Source organism: Anser anser, assembly GCF_964211835.1.
Source record: "Anser anser genome assembly, chromosome: 5".
Taxonomy (NCBI): domain Eukaryota; kingdom Metazoa; phylum Chordata; class Aves; order Anseriformes; family Anatidae; genus Anser; species Anser anser.
In genome coordinates, this window is record NC_139725.1 from 61143170 (window position 1) to 61155480 (window position 12311).

Here is a 12311-nt window from a genome sequence, read left to right on the forward strand (position 1 = left end):
TCTATAGAACAATTTATGGATTTAATACTAGCATTGGACACTACTGTGGCAGCTGACTAAACACATGAGATTCAGAAGTTCAGTAATACTCCCTCTATTTTCCTTCGCTCAGAAGAAAATCTTGCTGGAGATGCCAGACTGACAGCTGTGACTCTGAACCTTTGTCCTTTGCTCTTACAAGTTCTCAATGTGCAACGCATTTTCTGTACTTCCTAAATAATGCATTTTTGTTATGCTATGTAAAGGCCAGTTTTAAGTGAAGAAACAAGTCATTTAATTAGGGAAGCAAGTTTCATTTTCAGTACAAGCAGCACTGTGCTCTGTTGTCAATAAGAAAGTCATTTCAGAAATGGATTTTTTTGTATGTGAAATACAGGAAAGGCATCACATGTCCCAGTTTCTCCCAAAGTCCAAAGCTTACACAAAAGAAGATGACAAAAAATCAGGCAGCTCAGGAGGACAAATGCAGTTAGTCAGGAAGGTTCTCAGAGCAAATCACCTTTGTTACACATGGCTCCTTCTACCTATAGCAAAGTATCGCTGAAGAGCTGGTGGTAAACAAAGCCTGCTTTTCATATGAAATAGGGAAATTAGAAAATAATGTCAGTACAGTCTACAAATATTTTAAGAAAATGAAAAATTAGGAAAAAAAAACATTTGTATACGGTTTTATTTTTCCCTCCCATTTCAACCTTATCTGCCTTGGTGGTTAAAGTGGAAAAGTCTCGACAGAAAAGCAGTGTGTCATGAGCCTGCTCTACAAACAGTGACAAAAAAGATGTGTTTGGTGTCAGAAGAGGTGCTGGCATGGCAGACCAGTATGTGCCGATTCATTTTGTTGCCTGTGCTATCTACCAGATTCATGATTGTATGATGGAAATGGTCTCACTGGGATCATCTGTGTTACTCTTCAACACAGAAACTGTGAAACAACTTAAAGCAACAGTAGTCAAAACCTGAAGTTGATTTTAAGTGTCCTGAAAGCTTAATTCACTAATTCACACATGACACGACTCCAACACAGACATCTTTCTCCAGTTCTTTCCAATCTGAAGGGGCTGCACTTTAGTGAATCTTCATCGCTAGTGGTGAATATCTACCAAGTTTTGTGTTCAGTTGCTGAAAGTTTAATTTTCTTAATGTTTTTTTCTTTTTTTTTTTTTCTGTAAGACAAGCTATGAAGTACAGAACAATCAGAATATTTTATCAACTTGGCTTTAGACTATTTCATTCAGTGGATAGTTTTTCTATTTTAAAAATGTGAGGGTGTATGTAAGTTGCTGTTTTCATTTTTCCATTAGTAGTCCGTGCATGAAAGCCTGTATCTTCACTGAAGTCAGTGACAAAGCTTCCATTGACCTCAGTGTTGCAGGATCAAACCCTTCGTCATTAGCATGTTGTAAAAACGGCTGTTGTCCCAGCCAATTTTAGTGGGCCTGCCTACAATTGTCAGTTGTTCAACCTAAAAATTAGCTTAGCAATCACAGCTGAAAGTGCATGTCAGACTGTTGATGTGGAAGAATACTTCATACTGAGTCATTGGGAATCTTACGATGCTCTTAGACTTTTATAATTATTAACATTCAAGCATAGACTCTGAAAATCAATGAAGATGGGAACTTCCAGATGTGGAGGAGAATCGTATTCCATAAACTCAATTTTTTCTGCTTCTAGTCCTTCTCTTCTTTCAGTAGCCATATCTAGTTGCCTTCTTTGTACAACCAAACACAGCTTGCTTTTTGCTACATTCTTTCACACAAATCTGTTCATTCAGTTGTCTCCTTTAACAAGCCTGTTAGCTGAGACACAGCTGAGGAGATCAGTTTTTATGTGCATCAGTTAGTCACATTAAGCTGGAGAATATTTAAAACCAACATGCCAGAATCAAATAGCCAAGGTCTGGAGATATTGACATCTGAATGTTGCTTAGTATTTTGCAAAGTAGGTTTACGTAGTACCAAAGATTCTGGAGAATCCAAGATTGAAAGGAAAATCTGCTTCTGAAGCTGGATTTTGCCACTTATGCCCTTTTTAGCTGACAGCATAATTAAGGTTTAAATTTAGTTTGATTACGTAGATGCTGATGTGGTACAATTGTACGAAGTAAGACACTGTTTCATGTTTGCTCGTATAAGGGACATAATAAAAATGGATGTGAGATCAAAGCTAGATGTGACGGTTTTCTTAGGAAAGCCAAACAACTAGTAATTTCAATTTTTAGCATTTTTAAGTCAACCCCTACCCCCGTCCTGTGTTTCTCCAGGGATGTAGCAGAAAAAAATATTAGCAAAGCAATAGGGGTGATTATTAAAAAAGCACTTCCATGTAGTACAGTTCAAGCTCAGTTTCAGGAGAAGGAACCTATCAGGGAAGGAAGATCTCATAAGGCAGGACACATTAGCTTATGTTCTTTTGTAAAAACATTTAATGTCTACTGCAAATAATGTGGTGCAGTTTCATACCAGAGTGTAACTCAAGACATGAACGGTACTTGGAGATAATCTGAGTCTCTACCCTAAACAGAATGGCATCCTTTCTTCTCAGGAAATTTCCGTTGGTCCAATGGTCTTGGCGTCCACCTGCTTCTTAAGAGATTTGGCAATGTGATTTCTTTTAGGTGTTTGAAATATATTTGTTTTCTTGCTTGTCGTTCATTGTAGTGGATCACCTATGAATTTGTTTAGATAAATATCTGTTTGTACTATATTTGTGTGTGTGTAAAGTCCTACACTATATTTTTATAAACATATATATTATTAATGCTTTGTAGGAATAATCAAAATAATTGGCTAGTATCCGACATTTATCATGTTGCATTCTAATTCCTCCCTTGGGTTGTTTTGCTCTGTCTTATGCTCAAAATAAATAATATAATCTCTTGTAAGAGATGAGATAAAGAAGATGAAAAAAGCTTGCCTTGCAAAGATGAGAAAAATGATGAGGTAAAAAGGGAAAGCATTGGTGATGCTAATTCATGGCAGTCAGCTGAATACTGGATGGGAGTCATTAGCTCACTCTACAGAGGTCACAAGTTTGCCCTTCTATGACATAAATTTCAATTAATATAGACGCTGTCTCAACGCGAAAGCAGCAGTCGACCTGAACTGAACCCAACTTAGGTGAGAGGCTCATTACCAATAACAGTTAGCAAATAGGAATATTCCTGCAAGTGCAAACTGAAAAGCAGTGGCATACCTTCAGAGCACTGGGCAAACACTTCAATCTGCTACTCATTCTCTAGGTAAAATCTGTGAACACTCAAAGATAGTGGTCATGGTATGCTTCAAGCTCATCTAGCTGCTACTGAGTAACCCAAAGAAAAAAATGAACAAACAAAAACAATACCCTGATGCTGTCTTCAAAAATAAAATTTAGGATCTTTTCTGAATGCAAATCTTAAAACTGTTGAAGTTGATCCAGTGCCTTTCTAGTTAATATAGATTATTAATAAAGATTCCCACTAACTTCAGTGAGTCTGGATTGGATTTAAATTTCTTACTTGCTTGGGGAAGCATTAGTACTGTCAAAATGACTTTCATCACTTTAAAATGGATTAATAATACAGTAGTCATCATAAAATCATAGAATAATTTTGGTTGGAAGGGACTTTTGGAGGTCATTTAGTCCAACCTCTGGCTCAAAGCAGGTCCTACGTGATGGGGTTGCTGAACTCTTTGTTCATCTGAGTTTAGAATATCTCTGAGGCTGGAAATTCCACCTCTCTGGGCATGTTTCAGTGTTTCCAATCAGAATTTCGTGTGTTTTGAGTTGTGTCTATTGCCTCTTTGCTTATCACAAGGTACTCCTGAGAAGAGCCTGTCTCTGTCTTCTCTATATCCTGTCAGGCACTTGAAGACAGCAATAAAATCTGCCCTTATCTTTCTCTTCTTACAGCTGAACAAAGCCAGCTCTCTGAGTCTGTCTTCGTCATGGTGGCCATCCACTGCGCTTTCTCCAGCATGATGAAGAATTACTTACCCAGGAAGGATAGCAGGAGGCTGCTGACGTGACTTCTATTTAGGTTAGTATCTTGCTCATTGCTGTGACATCTAAAATGCTTGTTAACATCATTAAAAAACTCAGCTATGCAAAATAAGATGTTATCATCTTTTGCAACTCTGCTGATCCTCTCTGGGTTGACACATGTGCTGTCATATACAGAAAACTGACAGATCTCCAACAAAGCACCAGGTTGCTTGCACTGAAGCTTAATGTCAAGTAAAGGTTGAATTCAGAAAGTGGAATAGGTGAACCTCTCCTAGCGCCAGCATGTCCTACCCTTCAGTAGGTTAAAAAAGCACTGTGCTCTAATTTACTTCTCTGATGTCCAGGGATTTTCTCAGATGAATAATGATGTCAGCTCTCTGTTTTGTGTAGCTGGAATGGAAGCTATTTTACCCACTATGTTTTCTTAGCTATTTATCCCCTTAAAATATGTATGATCTATGCAGGACTACTATCTATGATTTTTGCTAACTAAGATACACAGAGAAAGAGAGTCCATGGTAGTGTATGCTTCTAGAGCTCCCTACACAACACTGTCATTAAAATGCCAGTCACAGGTTTCTGCTAAGAGCCAGGTCAGACTGTGAACAGCTTCTTAGGCCATGTTCACTTTTGGACTTTTTGCCCGATAAATTCCACAGGTTCACATGCTTGATTATGCAATTATTTTCTTGAATTCATTAAAACACTTCACACACACTGAGTTTACAGCCCTAAAGCTGGTCTTCCTTGTAATTTATATCCTGGTAGTAAAAGGTTTAGAAACACAAAAATTTGGATTTTTTTCTCTGAAAACCCATTGTTGTGGATGAAGATTCTAATATTTTGTGTTTTGCTTTGGGAAGACCAGCAGAGGGTGCCTGAGTTAGAGAGCAAATCCCATTCCCAGATTTGTACCGAAACTGTTGACAATATGAAAGTAAAAAAAAAGAGAAGTAAATTTTAATTTAGAGCTCTTTTGAAACCAAAGAAAAATACATTAATGAAAATAAAGGGAAACTAGATCACCAGGCAAATTACACTACTAAGAGATTGTAAAAAAAAAAAAAAAAAAAAAGTGTTACTAAGAATTAAGAAAAATTCATACTTTTGACTGATTAAGAAAGGAATTTTAGTTATCTGATCTGTCATTGGCTACTAAAGGACAGGTTCCCTGAAATATCTTTTCATGGGATTTGGGAGACTTTCACAGGTTCTAGCTTTAATGCAGGAAGCTACTCTGTAAGTGACCTCTGTGTAACAAGATAGAGGAAGAGTGCAGGATTCAGAGCAGGCTCCTACTTCATGCTCCCTGGCCACCCCCACAACGGAGTTAGTTTCTGCTGACTATTGCAGGCTGCTCAGGGAGACTGAGCTCTGCAGAATCAGCCTTCTGGACGCCACCTTAATTTCCTCTTGCTGTCCCTCACTTAATATTAAATGTTCCAAGAGAGAAAGTTTTCACTAGTTCCCTGCATTAGTAGTCTTTTCAGTACTAGCGCAATGAGAGAGCCCAGACAGAAAGAAGTCTTTCTAGATTGATTACAACAGATTTAAGTTGAATAAATACTGCTTTATATATCTATGTATATATTTGAAAAATTCTAAATGTGGAAAATGGGGCCCATATCTTTCCATTGACTTTGGTGACGCTGGAACCCAGCCCAGGATAATAGAAACAGAACAGGGATCTACGAATCAGAATGTAAATATTGAAGATAAAGCCTTCCTCTTCACCAGAACAAGAGATTTGTCCCATATCAAGAAAAGAAAAGAAAAAAAAAAAACAGCTGTTTTTTAAAAAAGAAAAACATGAAATACTTACTTTCCCTCACTTACCTGGATATGATATATTCAGATAACTTGTTGTGTTCTAACATTTAGGTATGTCCTAACCTTTACCTATACCTAGTCCTCTCAGGAAAAGTCATTCATATATTTGTATCTTGACTTCTAATATTTTCTTTGAATAATCGTGATGAATTGCATAGCAGTAATGTCACACAAACAAAACAGCATTAGCATCGGATGTAGTTTAACCTGAACATGTTCTGTATTTTTGGTATTTACATAAACACAGACAATTTAGTCACAACCCTTACTGTAAACCAAAGAAAGTATGTTATGAAAAGAAAACGGATAATACAGCTTAAGGACTCTGGGCTCCATTACTTTCCCATCATACTAAACAAGTCTTACCTTCGTATAAATGGCACACGTCTTGGAGAAAAGGCTGGAGTTTTTCTGGATTTCTCTTTTTATTATTTCTCTGCGTAAATGTGCTTTTAATGTCAATAAACAGGAAGAAAATTCAGATTAGTGTGGTCTAAAGGAGCAGAACTGATGCAATCAGTTCTCATCCTAAACTTTTGAATAAAATTCACTATTATGTGATGAACCTGCATAAGATACCTGGAATACTGAAGTCACGTTCAAATATACAGTTAGGGCATTGATGGAAACTTGATGTGCAGGAACTGTTTAGAAGCAAACGGTCTTTTTAGCCTTTTAATGTAGGTGTCAGTAAAAGCACGCCAAGCACTTTGAAAACAAAAGCCAAGTTGTTTATAATCCACTTGAAAAGTCATGGATGTGAAATCTGGAAGAAGGACAGGGCCAAGTATAACTGCAGGCAGCTGGGAACACTGCAGAGTTTTATAGCTTCAAACCAAATGTCACAATGGTGAGAGGGTAGAAAATGTCTCTAGCTTCTTATATTGAGAAAGTCCTTCCCAAAGGATGCCACAAAAAGTGAGTGACCAACAACCAGGAGTCATCTACTTCTGTCTGTGGATGCTTCCTATATTTGTCCTGGCTGCCACCGTGTATATTACAATTTTGTATTTTTCTATGATGATCTGTTGTTGTCAGATATTTTGTTTGCTACCTATATTTTTTTTCTAGTGGAGGAAGCAATGAGGTATAGGGAGAAGAGAGAAGAAAAGAATGATTTATAGTTTCACCAGTTTAACATAGGGTTTACTTAAATAGATGGTTGCAAAGACTCGTGTAACCATCTTTGCTATGCCTCTGCTAGTAAGTTGAACAGCCTGTTGACTTTCTGGTCCTGAGGCCTTCAGGCTGGACCTGGTTTGTGTCTGTAGCTGATGCCCCTCAGACAAACCCCACATTGTTTGGGAGAGTGTGTGTGGGCAAGCCATACCATGAACCGTGACAACAGTTTAAAAGCATGGATGGTCACGTGCCAGTGCATAACTCTATGCCTTGGCCCTGTTTGACCTACTAGTATAGATGTAGCTTAGTCTGGCCAAAAAAAGTGATTTCTGTGGTTTACCTATTGTTGCTTGGGAACAGGTTGTACTAAACTGTAATACAGTGGCCAACAAAGCAGTATCAACAGTTTTAATTATTGTTTTTTAAAATAGATAGAAGATACAGCAGTTCAACTTGTCCTTTTTAGAATTGGTTTACATTTATAGACTCCAGGTTTTGAACGGGTGCAGGTTCACACACAAAATCTTAACTAAACAGAATGAAATGAAATGGATGGAAGGAATAAGTCAAATTAAGGAGAGATATGAAGTAAGAAAAGATGGGTATTATTACCTTCAAGTCTCTGGCCAGTGTAGGAAGGCAGGGAGAAGGGGCTATGCGTGAAAAACATGAAGATTGAACAACATGCTAAAAGCTGAAATGAGAAGAGATTAGGGTAGCTAGGAATGCAAAGACTTAAATGCACAAAGAAACAGAGACCTGAACTCAAGAAGCTAATTCTGGGGCATAAAGGAGAGAGCTTGTGCTCTTTGTATGCAGTCGGAAAAAAAAATCCCAGACATACTGAGAGCAGAATTGTACCTCAAATCGGTGTCAGAACAAAATGATTCCTCTCATTTAAAAGGTTTGAATAGATGTCCTTTACACAGGGTATATTGCTAAGTTTTCAGTAAATTTTATTACAGAAGAGAGTACTATTTTTTTTTTTTTTAAATAACTTACAGTTGAATCAGATATAAAACAGAAACTGTGGAAAACGTGGATATATCCACTGTTTGACCAGACAGATTTATGTAAGAAATATTTTCAGCACTCAGTTACATTTACATGGGGTGGTGTCTGCCTTGATGTGCATTTGTTAGTCTCCTCTTACAGCAACACTAAACCTATGGCGTAAGTAGTATTCTGATACAGATAGCATGGAGTCAAAACTGGCCTTACTTCACTTGCACTCATTTTATGATGGGCTCTCCCTAAAATTTTGTTTACATAAACAAAAGAAAGAGCTTTTCTCTGTAGAAGTTGTTTGGTTTGCTCACACTGGAAGATGAAATACTGGAAAAGGAAATACAGTGCTACTCTGTTTTTTGTTGTTCATTTAAATGTTATTGTACCTACATAAATAATATAGTGAAGCAAGAGCATTTTTCAAATTTATGTTTTACACAGACGCTGAAATAATCTCTGCTAATTGCACTGGAGCTTTATTTACTATAACACGGATCAAAGAAATTGCATCACAGTACTGTGGAAAATATTCACACCCATGCTCACAGTATTATTACCGGGGCTGGCACCAAGTCATCTGAGGCCCCCTTGTGAACAGTCAAAGAGGAAGCACTTCACCCATAAATCTGTGAAAACTTTACTCATTTTATACTGAAGTTCTCTTGGCAATGTTGTGTTGTCAGACCTGCTGGAACCTGGTTCATTCAGACTTAACAAAGAAAGTGATTTTAGACCTTAGAAAGAAACGAGAGACCAACTAGCTATGTAGGAAAAGCTTGACTGGCAAAAAATTGGCAACGCCTCAGACAACTAACAATGTATATAGCTGTCAGAAAGTGTACAGAAAAGGCTTAAGCACAGTAACCCATAGGCCCTGCACATCTTTTGTATGCGTTGTTGGCTGTAATTCATGCTTAAAGCAACCAAACTACTCTTACCTATTATAGTATATGGTATGCTATGTATACAGGGGAAGGTGTCCCTGCCTGTGGCAGGGGGTTGGAACTAGATGATCTTTAAGGTCCCTTCCCTTCCAACCCAAACCATTATATGATTCTAGTATTTGTTAATGACTGGCTCTGCCCTAGTTTTGCCACTTCCAAGTCTATAATCGTGAAGACTGTGATCTACCTATCATGAAACATAGAGGAATGCAGTTAACAAAACCAGTAGAGAACTTGCTCTAAGTGTTTAAACAGAATAGAATGGGGACACTTAGATCTGCAGAATTCAAGGCCACTTTTATTTATGTAATTACATATGGATTAAAAGACCCAAGACTAGGCAGGGCATATAAAAATTCTGTTTGTTTGTTTTCCCCCGTTTAATAAGCCAATCGTTACTCAATGGAAATAATTTTTCATAGTCTTGCTCTGTGATCATGGCAGTACCTATAGTATTGGACATATACAGCTGATATATCATAAGACAATTAGAAAGCTCTGCAAGTCTTTTACAGTGAACCTAGAAAAAATATAAAGTGTCACAGTTATTAATACTTTGGTAGTAGGCCAAAATTATTTCTTTGTTTCAGAAGTATAACCAAGTTATAACTATGTCTTCTTGTAACTGTAGAACTTGTCTAGATCACCTGAACCTAAGGAAGACACATAATTCACTACTGCAAAACTAATTCTTAAAAGTAAACAGCTTACCCAGATTATTGTCACAGGCCTATCTTCAGAAAAATAAATAAATAAAGCATGTACTTTACAGATCATGTCCCACTGAGCCCAAAGACATGTAAGTGCATGCATATTGTTTAAAACATAGTTAAGCACTTCACTGAGTAAGGATGGGTTGAGACAGATGCTGAAATGCCTTGCCAACTATGGTTTAAATAATACCCATCCATACCTTCCTATAAGGTGATGTTTGCAACATGAACATCATGTTTTTTTAAGCTATCACAGGAGGATTTATGAGAGACTGGCACGTCATTTACTCATTTCTTTTGTGCAGCTGAAACTTGTACATTTTATGCACTATTTAAAGCTGTATCATCTCCAGCACTGAAAACACAACATCCATCTTACTTCAGCTGATGTCGGTGGGAACCCTGAAGAAAGATGAATGTCCATCTAAGCTTGCAATGGGACAAGGAAACAGATACAAGGATTGGAAGGTCAGTACCTACAGCATGAATAAACCATTTCATTAGCAGTATAAAGGATCAAAACCAAGATGATAAAATCAGTTTGAGAACAGATGTAAGGTGCAAAACAACAGGATCATGAGCAGGATGAGAACAAGGACTTGTCATCCTCCCCAGTATCTAGAGAAAAGCCTATCCAGTCCTACCTGGGTGTGTTGACTTGGCACTATGAAAGAAACACATATACACCCTGATGATACATTCTGACAGGTCTGATATGCATGTGTTTATAAGCTTATATCTGATAGGTCTATGCATTGCATAAATTTGCTCTAAAATAGGATGAATTTATGATGCTATTCCTGAAATTCATTCCACTCACCTTTGGCTTTGGGTTACAATATGGTTATTGGAAATACAACTAGAATATGAAATTATTACAGTTCACATGCCTTAAAAGTTCTACTGTGGTGGGCAGATAACTGTAAGATAAATCTCCACTTAATCTTTTTTTAGTGTTGAATTCACATCATTCTGATTTTACTTCTTATTCTTTTTGTTCCTGATGGTTGTAATGCCATAAACATTGTCACACAGAAAAAGCTATGCAAATACTTAAATAAAGCCCTACCAAAACAGGTCTAATTGGAATCAGAAAGCTGAAGAGCACTACTGGAGTTCCAGATTTTCAGTCTACTGTAACATTTTTCTTCTCCATTTAGCAGCATGAATAATATTGCACATTTATTATTCATTTACAGAGGTCACCCGAGTTTATATCTTTGCACCTGTGCACAAGGTCTTCTTAATACTGTGTGATTGCAGAATAAATATACAGAAACAGTAATCTAGTCAAACGTATTTCTCTCTTATTGCTTTGGGGACAAAAGGCAGCTTATTTTGCTTTTAATTATATCAGGTGCCAATATAATTTGTGTATCTTTCGAGAATAATGCATGTTATCGTGTTATGTTCAGAGTTTAATTGATCTGTTATCTGCTGCCACAGAGTCAACAAAGGGAGCCTCACCAAGGTTCACAACAGAGCATGGAGCAAGACTGTGACCTCTCATACTGGTAAGTATTTCCCATTTTGTTTTCGGAGCTTTGCAGTTCAGCTTCTCTTTGGCTCTTGCACTTCACTACCACAGTTCGGTACTTTGTATAAATATCAGAACATGTTTACTGGACTCCAAAGTGTCATCTGCACAAATCACTGAATAAAGTGCAACGGACCTGTCAGACATTCTGTTGATGCTCAGGTTGACTTTGGTAGATTGACTCTTTAATCCTCAGCTAGACTTAGCAGTAATGGCCTCTTCAGAAAGTGAAAATTAGTTTCTCACGTGGAAACTAAGCTCAGGCTTAAAAAATACTTCTGGTTTTCCTTGGGAACTTAGATGTTGATCAAATCTAAGGGCCTTGTTATGTTGTGATCCTCTAAGAGATGTTTCATTTTGCTTTGGTACTTTGTCAAACAGCTCTTCTCTAAGCCGTTGCTGTCTCTGAAGCAACAAAAAGAGTGTATGTTACTGTCAACACTCAACGTTGTGCTTCCAGCAAGGAAAGCTAGAGCACTGCTGGCCATCAAGGTGAGACTGGAAGCAGGGAGCCCTGGGCTCCCATCAATCTTTTGCCTGTTGCTTTGCGGTTTAGAAGAAATCATCTCATAGTCTGGCATGATGCTGATGGTTTACAGCAAACACATGTAAATGCCACAGCCTGTGGTAGCTTTACTGCTTTTTATCTGTTGGTGTCTCAGAAGAATTTTTTCAATAGGCTTGGGTGTGTATAATTAATATAATTTCTTATGTATATTTATCTATCATTCAGATAATTCATATAATGAGATATTTAGCTTTTATAAGTTGGCAAACACCAAGAATGGGTATTACCTTGTGGAGGACCTTGTAACTTTCTTCAGTGCTCTTCTTCCCATGCTCAGTATGACACTGAGCAAGCACTTCATGTCTGTCTTCGTAATCTTGGGCATAGGCAGTAAAATCTCCGCTGATGGTGACTCTGCAAGTGTACAAATGCACAAGATTAACAGGAGAAATCTGTTTTACTCAGTTTTGTTGTAAAAAGAGGGGTCAAAGTATGGTGTTATATCATGAATTCTCATTTTTCTCCAACCGTGGGATCCTGGGACCTTGTGAGCTTCTCCTACACATCCTTTCTCTGTTCAGCCTGAGCCACTGTACACCTGTCTCTTTTGGGATAACTGGGAAAACTCCACTGGGAATATATTGTGCAGGTGCAGTGTGTAT

At 37.6% G+C, this 12311-nt stretch overlaps 1 protein-coding gene across 1 annotated transcript in view; it reads right to left on the minus strand.

Annotated features, from left to right (window-relative positions):
• Positions 1-74: 74 nt before the first annotated feature.
• LOC310900395 (uncharacterized protein) overlaps positions 75-12311 on the minus strand; it is a 35642-nt gene continuing 23405 nt past the window's right edge. Inside the window, exons 2-4 of the mRNA XM_083838346.1 lie at positions 11937-12063; positions 6184-6266; positions 75-2668 (exon numbers count right to left, since the gene is read on the minus strand). Coding sequence (XP_083694472.1) covers positions 2652-2668; positions 6184-6266; positions 11937-12063 — 227 coding nt within the window. The 3' untranslated portion in view covers positions 75-2651. The remainder of the gene's footprint in view (positions 2669-6183; positions 6267-11936; positions 12064-12311) is intronic.